General features: G+C 47.2%; 1 protein-coding gene across 2 annotated transcripts in view; it reads right to left on the reverse strand.

Annotated features, from left to right (window-relative positions):
- Positions 1-1,480: 1,480 nt before the first annotated feature.
- BCO1 (beta-carotene oxygenase 1) overlaps positions 1,481-20,752 on the reverse strand; it is a 51,007-nt gene continuing 31,735 nt past the window's right edge. For both annotated transcript variants that reach the window (XM_010375151.2, XM_010375150.2), the window contains 4 exons: positions 11,446-11,551; positions 6,839-6,933; positions 4,814-4,925; positions 1,481-1,893 (listed from right to left, as the gene is read on the reverse strand). In XM_010375151.2, coding sequence (XP_010373453.2) covers positions 1,664-1,893; positions 4,814-4,925; positions 6,839-6,933; positions 11,446-11,551 — 543 coding nt within the window. In that variant the 3' untranslated portion in view covers positions 1,481-1,663. The remainder of the gene's footprint in view (positions 1,894-4,813; positions 4,926-6,838; positions 6,934-11,445; positions 11,552-20,752) is intronic.

Consider the following 20,752-nt stretch of genomic DNA (forward strand, 5'->3'; position numbering starts at 1 on the left):
GAAAAGAAAGAAAGAAAAGTAAAAGCCTAACTCCCTGGCCTCATGGAGCCTACATTTTGGTAGAAGCTAAGTATGGCTTCATGGTGGTTGCAGGGCAAAAGCTAAGACCATCCTGGAGGGAGCTGCCCCTCTGGGGGATTCCATGCAGTGCCACTAGAGAGTCCTTCCCATCCTCCAGATATGTCATCGAATCCCCATTGGTGACTGAATGAAATCCAGATTCAGGAGAGGAGGTAAGTGCGGAATAAGGCTGTGAAGCCCAGCTCCCCCGATCCCATGACCTGGGAATTATCCAGCCTGCCTTTGTTTCTTTAAACCATGCATTAGGTACCCACTTGACTGTAGACTCAAATGTCTCTGGGGCTCCCGGTAGTGGTGTGTCATCCCACTTGTCTTGTTCCCAACTTTCTCCATCCCCATCACTACCTGGCTCAGGGGCCTTCAGCCTCCTTCCACGCTGCCCCAAATGCCTGGTTTATCTCGGCAGCACGTACAAGCCTGGAGAAACTCCTTTTACCTATGCACGTGGGCACGGCTCACTGCTCTAGTTCTCAGCAGTAGGGAAGAACTCTCATGCCAGCCCAGGCCCTGGGACTCAATCTTGGGTTCGAGCCCCTTGGCTGTGGCTAGTCAGGTCAATGTCCAGTACCTATTAATCCCTTCCTGTAAAGAGGAGTCCCACACCAAACTGTTAGTCCCATTGACTGTACAATGAGGCATCGTGCTGGCTGTAAACCATCAAGCTCTGCAACTATTTTATTGCCTTAGACGACTTTCAGAGGGAGAAGCCATGAAAAAATAAAGTCTGAGGAAAGTTTTTATTATTTTATATTACGCCATGACTTGCATGGAATGACCACAAAGTGGCATGCCTTCCTGGTCACACAACTTATCAGGCCTGGCTAGAAAGCGAGAACTCCCAGATACAATTTAGTCCACTAGAAAGACGGGAGGGAGCAAAGGAAAGAGAAAGAGACAGAGGAAGGCACAATGATATATAACTATCTGTCTATAACGGGTTAGTGGCTGATTCTAAAAATGACGAAAATGTCATTGAATATAATTTCTGGCCGGGCGCGGTGGCTCAAGCCTGTAATCCCAGCACTTTGGGAGGCCGAGACGGGCGGATCACGAGGTCAGGAGATCGAGACCATCCTGGCTAACATGGTGAAACCCCATCTCTACTAAAAATACGAAAAACTAGCCAGGGGAAGTGGCGGGCGCCTGTAGTCCCAGCTACTCCGGAGGCTGAGGCAGGAGAATGGCGTAAACCCGGGAGGCGGAACTTGCAGTGAGCTGAGATCCGGCCACTGCACTCCAGCCCGGGAGACAGAGCGAGACTCCATCTCAAAAAAAAAAAAAAGAATATAATTTCTGATTCATGATCAAGGTCTTTATGTTAAAGGAAAGGAGCTTTCTTAGAAGAACTGGATCTAATCAATATATGTTTGATCTTCAAATATTTGACTTCCAAACAAAATTTTTACGGCCAAAATAAAATGAAAGAAATGATACTGACAAGGTCCCTTGCCATGCCCTTGTGAAAGCACCCACAGAAAGAATAAGTACAAAAGGTAACCAAGGCCCTCTCCTCTATCCAAAGAAATGTATCCATGGGGTTCTGACAGCCAAGCTTCCCTCCCCTGTCCAAACCTCAACATCATCAGGTCGGAGGAGCCCCGTGGCAGTCGGAAGCCCTGTCCCGCTGTTCCTCAGAAGCGGCCTGCTTTTTTGCGTCCCCGTCCATGTCTGCGATGAATAATCCATGGAGATCCATGTGCATATCGACATCAACGGAGGCACGGGCCAATTCTGTAAAGCTTTTGGCATCCAGAATGAGCAGAAAAGGTGGCTTCTGGGGATCCGTAGAGACAATGGCTGATAGGATTACTCCTTTGGGGAAACAGAAAGAAACACTTTGTAAAAGTGCAGCCTTTAGTCGGAGGGATGAATTTCTCAGCATGTCTCTCCGCCCTCTTTAGACATATGTATCTAACCAAAACAGTAGGGAAGTGAATTTGAGACACTGTAACAGAAGGGAAAGGCCTGGGAACTAGGAATCAGAAAATCTGGCTGTAGGCCGGGCGCGATGGCTCACGCCTGTAATCCCAGCACTTTGGGAGCAGAGATGGGCAGATCACTTCCGATTAGGAGTTCGAGACCAGCCTGGCCAACATGGTAAAACCCCATCTCTACTAAAAATACAAAAATTAGCTGGGTGTGGTGGTGGGTGCTTGTAATCTCAGCTACTCAGGAGACTGAAGCAAGAGAATCACTTGAACCTGGGAGTGGAGTTTGCAGTGAGCCGAGATCGCACCATTGCACTCCAGCCTGGGTGACGGAGTGAAACACCATCTCAAAACAAACAAACAAAGAAACCAGAAAACCTGGTTCTAGCCCTGGCTGGGCCAGTCCCTTGACCTCTCAGAGCCTCAGTCTCTTCATTAGTAGAGATGGGATAATCTCACCTACACTCATAGGGTTGCTGAGAGTATCTCCTGCATGATGGATTTTGAAAGCACACTGTAAATTATTGCAGGCATTGAAGAATGGCATTCGGTTTTTTGTTTGTTTTGCTTTTTTGAGATGGGTTCTTACTCTGTTGCCCAGACTAGAGTGCAGTGGCGTGATCACAGCTCACGGCAATCTCGATCTCTTGGGCTCAAGCTATCCTCCCACCTCAGCCCTCTAAGTAGCTGGGACTACAGGCACATTACATGACATCTGGCTTATTTTTGTGCTTTTTGTCAGATGTGGTGTCCCTATATTGCCCATGCTGGTCTTGAACTCCTGGGCTCAAGCGATCTGCCCACCTTGACCTCCCAAGTGCTGGGATTACAGGCAGGAACCACCACACCTGGCTCGAAGAATGGCATTTCAATGGGCCTAATTCATCTCTTGTACACGTAGCAATGCTAGTAAACTCATCCTTCCCCTCTGTAACATGGAAACACTCTCAATACTCACTCTCAAGGGGTAGAGAGTTAAACGAAATAATGCATATCAACTTCCTGCAAATACTCTCAATACCCCCAGAGGGTCCCAGGTTAAAGAGCAGTTGAGCATCGTTGAAGTCAGATTGGCCTGGATTTAAATCTCACCTCTGAATGTATGGGGTGTGTGACCTTGGGCAACAAGGTCATTCTCTGAGCATCCCATTGGTAAAATGAAGACAATGATACTCCCTCCTCACAGAGAATGTAAAGAAAGTGTCCACACTGCTGAGTGGGAGAACGGCCTGAGCAGGAGGCAATGCCAGTGGTCCCCTGCCTCGGAGATGACAGTGACACAGGGTTGCTGGCCTGACGTGCCATGCCATGATCAGTAGGAAGACAAGACCCAGGTGGAAAACCACTCCCTTGTCACCTGAGGGAAGAAGCTGGCAGGCTCAAGTGGGGCAGCTTGCCCTCCTTGCAGGTGTGGCAGCCCCATTGCCAGCGTGGCCAGGTGACATCCCCACCTATGGTTCTAGTTACCCTCCTTAGCCTCCTCAGGGCTGTGGGCAGGGCATTTCTGAAGCATTTCTGAGAATGAAAGAGGGGAAGGATCATTCAGTCAAGTGGAAACCTAGAAAATAGAGGTGGGCCACAAATACACATTTCCAGGGGCGCCGTGAAACATTTACGTGCTTATGCATTGTTAAAATTTTGGATCCAGGCCAGGTGCAGTGGCTGACACCTGTAATCCCAGCACTTTGGGAGGCCAACATGGGAGGATCGCTTGAGCCCAGGAGATAGAGACCAGCCTGGGAAACACAGTGAGACCCTTTCTCTACAACAAATGCAAAGAATGAGCTAGGTATGGTGGCATGCCCATGTAGCTCCAGCTACTTGGTAGGCTGAGGCAGGAGGATCACTTGAACCCAGGAGTTTGAGGCTGTAGTGAGCTACAATCATGCCACTACACTCCAGCCTGGGCAACAGAGCAAGACTTCTTTTCTTAAAAACATTTCTTTTGGATCCAGCCACTGTAATCAATTTTAAAACCAAGATTCTGCATTCTGAGAGAGCTTAGTGTCACTGACTGGAAAGGAGATGGACTTTGTGCAGTAAAAAACTTAAACTTGTCTAAAGAGGAGGCTGGCTTTTGTCTTCAGTTTCTGGGAGGTCACCTCTATACCGGTGGAATGTCCTGCTTGATACAAGTATCTTTGTATACGTGGGGGCCTTGGGCCACACCAGGCAGTCTACCCTTACAGTGGAATTTATGGTGGGGCCTTGGGCCACGTGGTATGAGCTTGATCTCCAGGAGGACTGAAGACTAAATAAAGGTCAGACACACAGGCGGGCAACCATGTTTACATGACTGAGCCCCAGTATAAACTCTCCATACCGAGTCTCAGGGGAGCTTCCTGGCTGGCAACAGTATTCTGTGAGCATTGTCACACAGCATTGTCAGGAGAAGTCAGTGCTATCTGTGACTCTTCTGGGAGAGTGCAGCTGGAAGCTCCTGCGGGTCCCTGCTGGGCTCTGTCTTGTGCACCTCTTCCCTTTGCTAATTTTAGTCTGTATCTGTTCACTGCTGCAAACCAGAACTGTGAGCATAAGCGCTTGCAGTGAGGTTGGTGATTCTAATGAATTATTGAAACCGAAGGGTATCTTGGGGACCCTCAAACTTTGCAGTTGGTATAAGAAGTAAAGGTAGCCTTGGGGACTCCCTAACCTTTTAGCTTTGACCCAGACAGATGTAGACTTCAAAGCACCAGTCCACCCCCTTTATGAGCTGGGGGGTCAGCTGCCCCTAGATGGTGTCTCTGTGGGAGGGGGATCATCAGCAGCATGCAGCAACTAGGCTTGGCTTCTTAGAGTCTTACCGTCATCCTCATCCTTGGCACCTGGTGCGGGCACAAACAGAGGTTCCGCTGGCCAGCAGTCGTCCTCTCTCCATTTCAAGGATGACTTTGTGAGAATGTCATATTTTATTATCTGTACGTCCAACGAGGAGAAACACAGAAATGAAGCCCATCGGATATAGACTTTTGACATAATCCCCCAATGACAGCTGCCTCTGGTGAGCACAGCCAAGAAAGGACAGGAGCTAACTGTCCTCCCCGAGGTTTTTGTTGTTGTTGTTGTTGTTGTTGTTGTTGTTGTTTTGATGGAGTTTCACTCTTGTCACCCAGGCTGGAGTGCAATGGTGTGATCTTGTCTCACTGCAAGCTCCACCTCCTGGGTTCACGCAATTCTCCTGCCTCAGCCTCTCGAGTACCTGGGATTACAGGCATGTACCACCACGCCTGGCAAATTTTTTGTATTTTTAGTAGAGATGGGGTTTCACCATGGCCAGGTTGGTCTTGAACTCCTGACCTCAGGTGATCTGCCTACCTCGGCCTCCCAGAATGCTGGGATTACAGGCATGAGCCACTGCACCCAGCCTCCTCCCCCAGTTTTAAACATGGGTCCTCTGGCCACCATGTAGCTGATACTGCACAAGGAATTCTTTTAAAAATTAAAATATTTTAAAATTTATTATTATTTTTTAATATAGAGACAGGGTCTTGCTATTGTTGACCAAGCTGGTCTCGAACTCCTGGCCTCAAGCAATCCTCAGCCTCCCAAAGTGCTAGGATTACAGGTGTGAGGCACCACACCCCTTCTGAAAATTAAAATATTGGCTATATCTTATATTTGGCATTGTACTGCAATTTTATATGAGTTAAATAAATGAATACCTTCAATGCAAACATTTAAAGTATAATACAACCCCTTTGTTGCTTTAAGAGTGCAATTCCCTGAATCTCTCTTAATCTCCCAACAGACCTATTTCCCTCTAGGTTTGGTATTAGTGGAGAGTGACTTGGGGTATGGAGGGGTGGAGGCTTAATATTTGGCTGTGGACATTTCTGCTCTGTTTGTAATAAAAAAAAGATTTTCCATTTTATTATGAAAAATGAAGATGTTTAAAAAAAGTGATCCCTGCACAGCACTTAGCACAGTGACCAGCACACAGTAAGTGTTTCACAAATGGTAGCTTAAGAAGCACAATGGGGCCGGGCGCGGTGGCTCAAGCCTGTAATCCCAGCACTTTGGGAGGCCGAGATGGGTGGATCACAAGGTCAGGAGATCAAGACCATCCTAGCTAACACGGTGAAACCCCGTCTCTACTAAAAAATACAAAACACTAGCCGGGCGACATGGCGGGCGCCTGTAGTTCCAGCTACTCGGGAGGCTGAGGCAGGAGAATGGCGTAAACTCGGGAGGCGGAGCTTGCAGTGAGCTGAGATCCGGCCACTGCACTCCAGCCTGGGTGGCAGAGTGAGACTCCGTCTCAAAAAAAAAAAAAAAAAAGAAGCCCAATGGGCCAAGCATCATGGCTCATGGCTGTAATCCAGCACTTTTGGTGGCTGAGGCAGGAGGATCCCTCAAACCTAGGAGCTCAAGACCAGCGTGGACAACACAATGAGACCCTGTCTCTTTCTGTATATTTTTTTAAACAGAAAAAACAAATCAAAACCAAAAAAGAAGCAAAATAAATCCTCTAAGTTTCAGCTACACCCTCTCTGCTGGAGAGGGTGAGTTCCTTAGGTCAGGGATTGGGCATCCCCCTGCTGACTTCCTTACCCTCAGTGCCTACCACATTGTAGCCCATAGTTGGTGCTCAATAAATATGTATTGAATAAAGAAATCAGTGAATAAACTCCAGCCATAACCTCTTACCTGAACCTTAGCCCATAACTCCCTCTCCCAGCTGTCCATCCTTACTTCAAATTAATTTTATCCTATACTTACCTCCTTCTGACCTCCTCTTTTCTAATCAATGTCTCAGAACCTTAGAATTCAGCTTTGCATATAGACACAATCACTGTAGGAAAAGCCTGTGAATACACAGAGACCAGTACCTTGGTTGGGATTGGACTCCATTGAACTCCTGCAGCAAAGACATATCGGTATTGCTTTCCATTGTGAGCATAATTGACCCGTGGAAGCTCTAAGCCTACAAGGAAATTAGAAGGCGGATGAAGCCCCCATCACTGGGGGCTGGGAGCATCCACCCTTCCTGTCAGACTGGGTAGCCTTTCCTCAGAATTCGTTCCCACACCAAGATCCCTGAGCTTGATTTAGAGCCTGGATTGGATCAAAGGTGGTCAAAGGCAGGGGACGGAGCCTCTGATAATTACCCCAGCTCTATCAGAAAGGCCTGGAGCAACGTACCACAGACCTAGGTTTTAAGTGTATAAACATCTTTAATTATCCAAGATAGAAATCAAAGAGAATTGCATGATTAAAATCAGAGGCTACTGCAATTTCTTAAAGCTCTTTTCAAAAAAGTGCTGATGTGTGTATGTGTGCATGCATGTGCATATGTGTGATGAGAAATGGGAAGCTGGCTGGGCGCAGTGGCTCATGCCTATAATCGCAGCACTTTGGGAGGCTGAGGCGGGCAGATCATTTGAGGTCAGGAGTTTGAGACCAGCCTGGCCAACATGGCAAAACCCTGCGTCTACTAAAAGTACAAAGAAAATTAGCCAGGCATGGTGATGCATGCCTGTAATTCCAGCAACTCGGGAGGCTGAGGCAGGAGAATCACGTGAACCCAGGAGGCAGAGGTTGCAGTGAGCCGAAATCACGCCACTACACTCCAGCCTGGGCCACAGAGTGAGACTCTGTCCAAAAAAAAAAAACAAAAACAGAAAGAAAGAAAAAAGAAAAGAAAGAAAAAGAAAGAAAGAAAAAGAAAAAAAAAGAGAAATAGGAAGCTGTGCCAGGCATGGTGGCTCGTGCCTGTAATTCCAGCTCTTTGGGAAGCTGAGATGGGAGGATCACTTGACGCCAGGAGTTCAAGACCAACCTGCTCAACATGGCAAGAACCCTATCTCTAAAATTAAAAACTAAAAACTAAAACAGAACGGGAAGCTGTGGAAAAGGGTGTCAATGGAGAATAGTTAATTAAATCTGGTGAATTATATAATAACATTATGGAAAAATAACGTTTAATAATGATTTTAATAACATGGGCAAGTGTCCATACCATAAGGTTAAGTAAAAGCTGATTATAGAATTACTATATCTCCACTAGGTTACAAATGAAGAGAAAAAGTTTGGAAGCATTGCTGGGGTTGTAACTGCCTTATAGTTTACATTTTCTATGATAGAATCTAAGTTTCTCATTATGTGAAATTTTCATCATGTTGTTTTTACATAATCAAAAATCTTATTTTTTTCTCTGTGTGTGTGTATGTATGTGTGTGTGTATATATATATATATATATATATATGGTTTTTTTTGTCGTTGTTTTTTGAGATGGAGTCTTGCTCTGTCGCCTGGACTGGAGTGCAGTGGCGCCATCTCAGCTCACTGCAACCGCCGCCTCCTGGGTTCAAGCGATTCTCCTACCTCAGCCTCCTGAGTAGCTAGGACTACAGGTGCCCACCACCACATCCGGCAAATTTTTTTTTTTTTTTTTTTTTGTATTTTTAGTAGAGACAGGGTTTCACTGTGTGAGCCAGGATGGTCTCGATCTCCTGACCTCATGATCCGCCTGCCTCGGCCTCCCAAAGTGCTGGGATTATAGACGTGAACCACCGCGCTTGGCCATAAATGTGTATATATGTATATATGCCTATTGCATCAAATTGAATTTCTAAGTCTGAATACTGAAATGCATGTTCAACTCTTAGGAAATATTCCTGGTGGTTGCCACCAGCTGCTGGTGAAGATATAATGTCCAAGAGAAGAGGAAGCAGAGATACATCCATGGATAAATGCTGATTAGGTTCAGTGGGGCAGGAAGGGGAATGAATTATTGAGGTGGGAAGGACATGTCCAATCCCACATATGAGAAAGCGTGAAACTTCCAAGGGGACAGGCCCAGATGAAGGTGAGGCAGACGGAACACTCCCATACTTAAATAAGAAGAAGTTGTCTGCCCTTGACCTCAAAGTAGGCCTGAGATTTCCAAGATGTTCCTGGGCCCCTCTCAAACCAGCGATTCTCCTGCCTCAGCCTCCCAAGTAGCTAGGACTACAGGTGTGCCCCACTACCCCCAGCTAATTTTTGTATTTTTTTAAAAATAGAGATGGGGTTTTGCCATGTTATCCAGGCTGGTCTCAAACTCCTGACCTCAGGTGCTCCACCCGCCTCAGCTTCCCAAAGTGCTGGGATTACAGGAATGAGTAATGCCTGTAATTGCCATTGCACCTGGCCAGTAGTTACATGAAATTAAGGCTCGGCCTCCCAAAGTGCTGGGATTATAGGCGTGAGCCACCGTGCCCGGTCCTTAACAGCCATGTCCTTTGAAGAATCTTCACGATGTGGGAAAATACTCAGGTTACATTCATTAAGTGCAAGAGGCAGCTTCAGAACATTCTACATGATATGGAATGTATTTTGCAAAAGTACAAATACAGAGGCAATGGGCTTTGGGATAAGAAAAGGCTGGGGTCACAACCTGGCTCTGCTGCCTGCCTTTTGGCAAATTTTGCGTTTGTCTGAACCTGCTTCTTAGGGCTGTTCTAATATTGCTGCCATTGGCCGGACTCTCCCTATAGGCCAGACCCCACACTAAGGCCTTGATGTGCATGAACAAATCTAATGTCAACAATAACAGAATGACACTGCTGGGATGAAATGAGAGCAGTCTGAGAACTCGCCAGAAGGGAACCAGCCTATGTCACATAATCCACGCATGATGGGAGGACTGGATGCGTATCCCAAAGGGCTGTCACAGGTGCAGGGATTATGGGTAGTTTATTTATTGTTACACTTTTTAGTGTGCACAGTATTGCAACAATAAATAAGCATGGGCTTCTCAGGAAAGAAAAAAAATGTGATGTGGTGGGTGAGCAGGGATGGGGGTTGATGCCTTCAGACCTGGCATCACCTATTAATTCATTTCTAAAGACTCCAAGGGTATGAGTTCCCTCACAGAACTCATTATGGGATGTATGGGATGCCTTTTACAGAAGTGGATTATTAGGTCAAATCCAAGGGTCATCCTAAAAGAGTCCCCAAGTCTATGTGCTCTTCCGGATACTCAAACTTCCTGGCATGGGGCAGCTGATGGAACAAGGCTCCCAGTCTTTTTTTTTTTTTTTTAGGCAAAGTCTCTGTTGCCCAGGCTGGAGTGCAGTGGCGAAATCTCAGCTTACTGCTCTGCCTTCAGGGTTCAAGCAATTCTCCTGCCTCAGCCTCCCGAGTAGCTGGGATTATGGATTACAGGCATGCACCACCATGCCAGCTAATTTTTGTATTTTCGGTAGAGATGTGGTTTCGCCAACTTGGCCAGGCTGGTCTCAAACTCCTGGCCTCAAGTGATCTGGCCACCTTGGCCTCCCAAAGTGCTGGGATTACAGGCGCGAGCTACCGCACCCAGCCAATGCGCTCAGTTTAAATGCACACCGCGCCACTCTCTAGCTGAGTCTCCTTGGACAAGTCCATTCATTCTGTACTTTGACGTATTGAACACAGACCTCTGTATGCCAGCCTTTGTGTCATGTGCTGCTGATACCCTGTGAGCACAGCAACACAATCCTCACCTCATGGGTTTATATTCTGGGGCAGTGGTTCTCCATCATGGCAATGGTGCCCCCATGGGATGCTGCAATGTCTGGAGACATGTTTGGCTGCTCCAATTCAGGATAGGGGTCTTCCGGGCTTCCAGTGGGTGGAAGTCAGGAATGTTGCTAAACATCTTACAATTCCCTGGACAGCACCCACTGCAGAGAATGACTCAGCCCCAGATGGCGACGGTGCCCAGACTGAGGAGCCCTGCTCCATGGGTGTGACTCCTATTCTAGAGGGTCTGCGTTCTGGGTGTAGCTCAAGGTCTCTCAGGCGTAGTTTTCTCCTTCATATTATGGAGCTGATAACAGCTATTTTGCAGGATATTGTGGATGTTGAGAGGTAGAAATGGAAAGGTATTATGCCTGTTCAATAAGCCTGTGTTCAGTAAGGGACAGCGTTTGCAGAAGTTATCTGGCCCAAGAACCACCCACTGCCTTCCTATTTTTATTTTTATTTTTTTGAGACAGTGTCTTGCTCTGCTGCCCAGGCTGGAGTGCAATAGCACAATCTCAGCTTACTGCAATCTCTGCCTCCTGAACTCAAGCGATTCTCATGCCTCAGCCTCTTGAGTAGCTGGGACCACAGGCATGTGCCACCATACCCAGCTCATTTTTGTATTTTTAGTAGAGATGGGGTTTCACCATGTTGCTCAGGCTGGTCTCGAACTCCTGGCCTCAAGTGATCTGCCTGCCTCAGCTTCCCAAAGTGCTGAGACTACAGGTATGAGCCACCATGGCTGGCCTTACCCATTGCCTTCCTAGGAAGCATTGAAGATAAAGGAAAGAGAAATGTCCCCAGATGCTTCTCATCGGGGCATTCCAAGAGCCTTTCCTTTTTGGCCCTTGTACGTGCACAGGAGGGAAGTATTATGTAAAGAGGCCTCTGGGGTCCCCATGAAAATCTGCCCCTTTCCTAATCTCAGGACAAGAGGATGCATTTTACCTTCATAAAGAAATTCCGGCTGGCAGTAGACTTGGCCATCTTCTTCCTTCAGGGCCGTGGCTGTTGTAGATGCCACTTTGATTAAATTTGAGCCCACTTCTGCATTCTGAAAAAATTCAGTTTTGAAAGAATAAAATAAAAACGTGTAATCCAGAGCAAACATTTGCTTTAGTGTATATATTTTAAAAAATGCTTGAATATATGTCATCTTGGTTTAGCCTCACATTAATCATAGGAAGCAGCTCTTTTCCTGTTGTTATTCTTAGTCTCGGTTTAAAAAATGAGGATTGGCCATTTAAGGTGACTCCTCCAAGGTCACATACCTAGTAGGTGATGGGACTCTTTTCTCTTACTCTGAGCCTGCCTTATCCCTCACAGGGAAAATTAATGTGCTTCTAAGAGTAAGTTCTCACTGTTAAAGTACTAGATGATTCACCTATATAAAGCTGCAGCAGTCATTAAAAGGATGCTTCTAAAGACTTTACAACAACATGGGAAAGCTTATCACACAACACTGAGTAAAAGCAGCATCAGGACAAATTGCATATGCAGTCTGAGCTCAACCGCATTAAAAAAGTTACATTGAGAAGAGGCAGAGAAATAAGTATGTGTGTGTGTGTCTGTGTGTGTGTGAGTATAATATTTTTTTTTGAGATGGAGTCTTGCTCTGTTGCCCAGACTGGAGTCTGGAGTGCAGTGGTATGATCTCGGCTCACTGCAACCTCTGCCTCCTGGGTTCAAGCAATTCGCCTGCCTCAGCCTCCCAAGTAGCTGGGATTACAGGCGCATGCCACCATGCCTGGCTAATTTTTTGTATTTTTTAGTGGAGATGGGGTTTCATCATGTTGGCCAGGCTGGTCTCAAACTCCTGACCTCCAGTGATCCACCCCCCCTCAGCCTCCCAAAGTGCTGGGATTTCAGGCGTGAGCCACCATGCCTGGCCTGAAATATACCAAATATTAAAAATACAACAGATGATGGGATTATGGGGGACTTCAGTTCCTTTTTTGTATGCCTCTCTGTATTTTCAGTATTTTCTCCTAGGAAAAGTTACCACTGCAGAAATGAAAACAAACATGCAATAAAAATTATTCGGTGGGAAAACAGCCTTCAAGGACATTTCTTGGTCTCAATTTATAGTCAGATGTTGCTGTGTTCAGTATCTTGCTGTCATCAGTATAAGCGAGGAGAGGGATTTAGCATGATTAAATATTTATCGAGCATGTACTACTCCCTGTTTCCCTCATGTACTAACCGTGGACCTTGAGCAAGTCACGTGGCCTCTCTATAGTTCTGTTTCCTTATGTGTATATTAATAGCATATGCATCTTTTGAGTTATTGTGCAGATTAAATGACATCATCTGTACCAATGATTCACAAGAGTGCCTGCTTAACAGTAAGTGCTAGGTAAATGTCAGCTGCTTCTGTCGATGACATTGTTGTTGTTATAGTGTTATTACTGTCATTACCATACTACTACTACTATCACTTATTATATTGCTGCCACCACTACTGGAGGTGAGTACAGGTTAGGCTCTAGAAGATATTGAGGAACGAGACAACGGAAGATTATTGTTATGGCTGACTTCTCATTTAAACTTTTCTCTACTTTCTGCATTTTCCAAGATCTCTTCTATTTTATTTTGGGACAGGGTCTTGCTCTGTCACCCAGGCTGAGTACAGTAGTGTGATTATAGCTCACTGTAGCCTTAAACTCCCAGGCTCAAGTGATCCTTCCATCTCAGCCTCCTGAGTAGCTGGGGGACTACAGGCATGTGTCACCATCCTTGGTTAATTGTTGTGTTTTTTATAGAGACAGGGTCTCACTATGTTGCCCAACTTGGTCTGGAACTCCTAGGCTCAAGTGATCCTCCTCTCTTGATCTCCCAAAGTGCTGGGATGACAGGCATGAGCCAGTACACCTGGCTCAAAATGGCTTTTATAATTAAAACCAACCTATTTTAGGGATAGCAGCATTTGTGTTGGAGAGCATGAGAAGTTTACTGCAACTTAGCAGCTGAACCGCAAGGGTCCTCAGAAATTAGTTTAATTCAGTCTCGATTTGTAGAAGTAACTGAGGCCTGGAGAAGGAAAGGGACTGGTCCAAAGTCACAGGGAGAGAAGCAGAGCCTATGCCTGGGGCCTTTGCATTGATTCTTTGGCCCAGAAGCAAGAGCATTGCTGGTAGAGGGTGAAGGTAGTGCAAAGGCCCTGAGGCTGGCTCTTCCCCATCCCCGAAGGTCTAGGAAGAAACACCCCTTCCCTAACAACTCCATTGGAATCTGCAGTGTCTCCAAGGCACTGGCCCTAAGCTGTAATTATCTCCTTTATGAAACTCTTTTCCTTCTTTTAGCTTGTCTGCCCCATGAAGCCAGGGACCAGATTTTGCTCAGTGCCTGGCACCTAGTGCCCAGAAAGTAATTGCTGAATTAATGAGTGAATGCACAACTCAGTCAGCTTTTCTTTGGGCTGTCAAGGGGCAAGACGTGTTTTGCAGGGTGACTGTAAGCATCAAATGAGAAGAAATGCAGAGACAAAGGAGCCCAGCACCTGGCCCATTGGTGGCATCTTAGAAACATTTGGCTGAGCGCAGTGGCTCATGCCTGTAATCCTAGCACTTTGGGAGGCTGAGGTGGGTGGATCACCTGAGGTCAGGAGTTCGAGACCACCCTGGCTAACATGGTGAAACCCCGTCTCTACTAAAAATATAAAAATTTTCTGGGCGTGGTGGCACGTGCCTGTAGTCCCACCTACTCGGGAGACTGAGGCAGGAGAATCACTTGAACTTGGGAGGCCAAGGTTGCAGTGAGCCAAGATCGCGTCACTGCACTCCAGCCTGGGCGAGAGAGCGAGACTCTGTCTCAAAAAAAAAAAAAAAAAAAAAAAAAAAAAAAAAATTCAGTGCCTCTACCTGCATGGCTCTGCAAGCTGGTGGGAGGCCCTTTCTGGTACCTTGCTAAGCCTGTGACGGCAACAGGCCTCTGGGCACGTTCCAGCCTTGATTCTTAGGGAGTTGGTCTGCACAGACATCTTATAACTCCAGCCCCAAACTGGTCGGACTGGTTAAGGAATAAACCGTGAATTTTTCCATCCACAGCAATAACAAACATGACTTGGCTGCTTTCGGTGGCCAGCATGCTCGGTTTTAGGAAGACATCACTTTCCAGCCAGAATTCAGCACCATCTTGCAAGCTTGCACTGAGATCCCTACACTTAAGGGAAATCCCACGAGAAGCAGTCATCACCATCATCCCCTAGAATGCTGTCTGCCCTATGAAATTCAACGCTGTGGTTTTCCATGCAGATTCGAGCAGACCTCTTTTCCTCAGAGCCAGCTTCCTCATCTGTGTAAAATCGGGGTAGTGGTTCATATTTTAGAGTGGTGCTGGGTATAAGTGAGGTGGCTTCCACCTGCATCTGAGCATGATGTTAGGATTAAATTAAATAATGGTTGTGAAAAACAGGCTGGTTCAGGGCCAGACACGTCGTGCAGCCAGAAGGACATACATTCCAGTTGCAGCTCAAATCCCAGGGACAATTCTACAAAGTTGGGCGAGTTACTTTCTCATCTGTAGATGTGGGGGATCATAAATAACTTAGAACGTTGTGATGCAGATTAGCAAAGCATTTAACAGCCCCTAAATTTCGCAGGAGCCAGGAGGAGCGTACAAGTGGAGGCCCGCCAACCTTCTGTCTAAATACACCAAGCAAATTAAGTCAAACACCATCTCTCTCCTTGTCTTGACACACAGCCCTTCATGATGGTGTGGAGCTGGCTGTCCCAAATGGCAACCACTAGCCATATGTAGCGATTTAAATTTAATTTAATTTTACTTTTTTTTTCTGAGACTGAGTCTCGCTCTGTCGTCCAGGCTGGAGTACGGTGGCACGATCTCGGCTCACTGCAACCTCTGCCTCCTGGGTTCAAGCAATTCCCCTGCCTCAGCCTCCTGAGTAGCTGCGATTACAGGCATGCACTATAATGCCTGGCTAATTTTTGTATTTTTAGTAGAGATAGGGTTTCATCATGTTGGCCAAGCTGGTCTTGAACTCCTGACCTTAAGTGATCCACCACCTGGCTTAGCCTCCCAAAGTGCTGGGATTACAGGCATGAACCACTGCACCAAGCCTTAAATTTAATTTTAAAATAAGCTTAAGTAAAATTAAAAATTCAATTCCTTAGCTGCGCCAGCCACATTTCAAGTGTACAATAACAACTCGTGGTTAGTAGCTACTGTGCTGGACAGATAGAATGTTCCAGCAATGCACCGTGCTGGTCTGAAAGGATGACTGTGAATTGAGAACCCAGGACTCCTTAGAGTTCTGAGCTGGAATGAGGCAGTCTCTGGCCCCTGGCTCCTTCCTGCCTTATCCCAGGCTCCATCCCTCACTGCATGGGTACCCTAGCCAGCACAACCAAGGCAACAGTCAGCCCTGGCCACCTCGTGGGCCTGCGGCAGGAACAGCAGAGTGGCACAGTCTGCCCTTCGGAAGACGGGTATTGGAAGCAAGGCTAGGACCTTCAGGGGCTTCTGGCATCCCAGGTGTCCAGAGTATGGTTGGGGTGGGGGTGGAGGCACCCCTCTGGGTAGGCAGAATGGTTTGGCCCTGTGAACTCACCCTGTGGAGTAGGGGTCCTGCTGGAGAAAGAAAGGCTGGCCCACAGACCTCCTAAGTGCCAAACCCAGAGCAGGGGCCCCTCTTGCCAGGATCTAGGAGCAGAAAAGGCATTGAACACAGAGCCTGGCACCTAGTGAGTCCTCCATGAATGGTAGCTTCTCTTATTTGAGTGTCTGCATTTGTGCATTTGGAGACAGAAATCAAACCCACTGATCCAGTCGTCAAAGCTACCCCTTCCAGGTCCAAAGTGTTTCCTCCTGTGAATACCCCTTAGGCGTGGGTGCACACGAACCTAGGGCCTCACACAGTGCTCTTCAGGACCAGGGCAGGGCCAAGGTCCAGACGACCCGCCCTGCCCACACCCCTCCCAGCCACTCCCCGTCACTGCTGAGCCCTGCCTCAGGCACCCCCACACCTCCCTGTGTAAACAGGCCCACGGTGCCCACAGGCCCTGCCAGCCCCACCTTCCTTTGACCCCAGCTGGCCCCAAAGCAAGAGAATCTGGGACATTCAAGACCTCCTGGCCTTTTAAATAGAATTTGCTATTGCCTGTTCTATGTGGGAACTACTTTTCACTTGGGACGGGTTCCAAAGGCTAAAGGAAGATGCTGTGCCCTTTTGGAGACCTTGTATGGTTTGGAGACCATGTATTCATCATTCATTCATTCATTTCAAGTATTGAAGAGCATCCTCTGAATGCAGCGGATGAGCTGCTGATGAGACAGAGTCCCTGTCCTCCCAGAACTTAGGCTTGAACAGGAAGAGGGAAATGAACAAGTTACTTACACTTGAGATAAATGTTGACAAAGAGCTACAAGGCGCAGTTAGAGGATACGGACTCACCTGCCGGGTCATGCTGCCGAGCCCTGACCTTGGAGGTTCTCTCCCATGGCTGCATGGCAGAACCGGGGATTTCTGAGACCACACCCGGGCCTGGGCTTCCTTGGTCTGGGCCAAAGCCAAGGCCCAGACATGGGGGTCTCAGGGCTCTCCAGGGGATCTCAATGTGCAGCCAGCCAGGGGGAGAAGGAGTGTCAGCCCAGGAGGACAGAGTTGCAGACAGAGAGGACAGCAATGTCCTGCAAAGACCTCAGGCCCAGAGGGCATCTGCGTAAAGGCAGCACCTTCCTGAAGTTGCTTCTTCAATAAACCTTTGGATGGAATGGAGCCAGAGCCGCTGGATCAGAGCATGTAAGGCTCGGTCCACCTGCTTGACTTTCTGATTTCAATATGCAGGCGGAGCCACTTGAAAGTGCAGTAAGAAGACATATTTAAGGGACAATAAGTAGCAATTAAAAAGCGTGGCAGGAGCTACCCATCCCGGGGCTTGCTTTCCTTTGCTAGTTTCAAAGCAGCAGATGGTTCACACGACAGCTTTTTTTTTTTTTTTTTTTTTTTTTTTTTTTTTTTTTTTTTGAGATGGAGTCTCACTCTGTCACCCTGGCTGGAGTGCAGTGGTGGGATCTCAGCTCAATGCAGCCTCCACCTCCTGGATTCAAGTGATTCTCCTGCCTCAGCCTCCCGAGTAGCTAAGATTATAGGCAGGGGCCACCACCCCTGGCTAATTTTTGCATTTTTAGCAGAGACAGGGTTTCATCTTGTTGGCCAGGCTGGTGTTAAACTCCTGACCTCAGGTGATCACCTGCCTGGGCCTCCCAAAGTGTTGGGATTACAGGCATGAGCCACTGTGCCTGACCACATGATGGCTTTTAAAGATACGCAAGCTAACATTCTTAGCTTGGTTCCAAGGAAGCAAAGCACTCTCGAATGTGATAAAAGGTTATAAAATCTTGCAGGGTGTGGCAGTGGGAGGGAGCGTGTTCCTCTCTGTGTACCATCCCTGGGCTGAGGTCAGCCTTGACACTTACTACCTTTGTGCCTTGTTATCCCTCAGTACTTCCTGGAACCAGGAGACAGTCTGAGGGGCTGCATTGTGGTGCTTCGGGGAGCAAGCGGTGCAGGGGTCCAGGGCTCGTGTGCTGATTTCATGGGACATGGCTGTTCATCCAATAGCCCTGAGTCACATGGGGGAGAAAATCAATGCCATTTTCTCTTCCAGTCATTCTGACTAGGTCAAGGAGAGTCTCAGTGAGGTGCCACGATGTCTTTAATGCCTAATACTTTTAAAACTTTGCTTTTTCACAGAGAGATCAGGTCTTGGCAAGCCACAGCCCTCTGGCTGGAGCTCAAGACCTCTGCTTTATTTCCATTATTTTATTCTCATGCTTGTCTTCTCTGTGCAGCAAGCATTGCCAGCTTTCTACTGGGTAGTGATGTGTTTCTTTTCAAATGAGTTAAGTAGAGAGTGAATTGATTGAAATGAAAAAAAAATGGATTTTTAAATGTTAAGTAGAGGTGATATAAAATATGACAAAAACCATGGCAGAGATACACAAATGGCTATGGGTGGGAAAACGCTGGAGAGATGGGGGAGGACCCCAGCTCTGGAGTCAGACAAACCTACGTTCAAACGCCAGCTCCCCTGCCTGCTGGCTGGGAGGGTGGCTGAATTCCTGCACTGAGAAACTGGGTCGTAAGGGTGGGAGAAGGCTCCCTGGATACTGTAGGACCATCTGCCAGGCCTGCAGAGCCCCAAGTGTGCACCATCTGAGGCTCTTTCCTAGGAGTTAGAGCTACTGGGGAGAATAGCAGAGTTCCTACTCCTTTGTAGTTACAAACAGGGGTTTAGGGCTGGCCACGGTGGCTCATGCCTGTAATCCCAGCACTTTGGAAGACCGAGGTGGGTGGATCACTTGATGTCAGGAGTTCAAGACCAGCCTGGCCAACATGGTGAAACCTCATCTCTACTAAAAATACAAACAAACAAAAAATTAGCTGGGTGTGCTGGCACGTGCCTGTAATCCCAGCTTCTTGGGAAACTGAGACAGGAGAATCACTTGAACCTGGGAGGCAGAGGTTGCGGTGAGCCAAGATTAAACAACTGCACTCCAGCTTGGGTGACAGAGCAAGACTCCATCTCAAAAAAGAAAAGGGGGTTTAGAGACAGGGGGCGGCAGGTTCCAGTCTTGGCTCTGCCACTCTGGGCTGTGTGACCTTGCCCACATTTCTTAACTTCTCTGAGCCTCAGTTTGTCCGTCGCCAAAATGAGGCTTCTACAGGAACGTTTCCCACAGGTTGTTTTGATCATAAGTGAGGTAAGAAAAACAAAATGCTTAGCAAAGTACCTGGCACGTAATGTGTATTTAGTCAATGTAAGCCATCAACATTTAATTGAATTGAATTTGGTTTCATTTAAATTAATTAAGTCGTGAAGTCAGTGAGTTCTGGAGCCAGAAGCCTTTGTAAGTCTGTAAGTCAAGCCCAGAGCCTTGGCCACATCACCCTAATTGGGGATAATGTCTGGCCTGGTGGTCATTCTTAGCACAAGAACGGAGCTTTTCAACATCAGGGAATTGTGTAAGCAAATGGTGATGAATCCCTGCCATGAACAATTAGGCAAATGTTTAGAATGATGTTTCAAAGAATATTTCATGTCATGGAGAGATGTTTACATACATAAATAGATAGAAAAGCAGTCTGGGCCGGGCGCGGTGGCTCACGCCTGTAATCCCAGCACTTTGGGAGGCCGAGGCAGGCGGATCATGAGGTCAGGAGCATCCTGTCTAACACGATGAATTCCCCCATCTCTACTAAAAATACAAAAAATTAGCCAGGCGTGGTGGCGGGTGCCTGTAGTCCCAGCTACTCGGGAGGCTGAGGCCAGAGAATGGCGTGAACTCAGGAGGCAGAGCTTGCAGTGAGCCGAGACTGTGCCACTGCACTCCAGCCTGGGCAACAGAGTGAGACTCCATCTCAAAAAAAAAAAAAAGAAAGAAAGAAAGAAAGAAAGAAAAGCAGTCCGTAAGATAGTATGTACCTATTCAGCAATAAAAAGAAATGAAGTACTAGATGGGCGCAGTGGCTCACACCTGTAATCCCAGCACTTTGGGAGACGGAGGCAGGCAGATTGCCTGAGCTCAGGAATTCAAGACCAGCCTGGGCAACATGGTGAAGCTTTATCTCTACTAAAAATACAAAAACGTAGTCAAGCATGGTGGCAGCCACCTGTAATCCCAGCTACTTGGGAGGCTGAGGCACAAGAATTGCTTGAACCTCGGTGGCAGAGGTTGCAGTGAGCCGAGATTACACCACTGCACTCCAACCTGGGTGGCAGAGTGAGACTCTGTCTCAAAACAAACAAGCAAAAACCACAACAACAACAAAAAGAAATGAAACACTGATATGGACTCCAACACAGGTGAGCCTTGACAACGCTGTGCTATGTGAAAGAAGTCAGACACAAAAGACCATGTATTCTAAGACTCCATTTATACGTGATGTCTAGAAAGGGCAAGTCCGCAGAGACAGAGAGGAGATGACAGGTTGCCTGGGATGGGGAGGGGAGGACTAGGAGGTGATGGCTAACGGGTATGGGGTGTGTTTTGGAGGTGATGAAAATGTTCTAAAATTTATTGTGGTGGTGGATGCACAACTCTGAAAATATACCAAAAGCCGTCAAACAGTTTAAATGGGCAAGTTAGGCCGGGCACGGTGGCTCACGACTGTAATCTTAGCACTTTGGGAGGCCAAGGTGGGTGGATCACCTGAGGTCAGGAGTTCGAACCCAACCTGACCAACATGGTGAAACTCCGTCTCTTCTAAAAATACAAAAATAGCTGGGCGTGG

The sequence above is a fragment of the Rhinopithecus roxellana genome, chromosome 20 (assembly GCF_007565055.1).
Source record: "Rhinopithecus roxellana isolate Shanxi Qingling chromosome 20, ASM756505v1, whole genome shotgun sequence".
NCBI lineage: Eukaryota > Metazoa > Chordata > Mammalia > Primates > Cercopithecidae > Rhinopithecus > Rhinopithecus roxellana.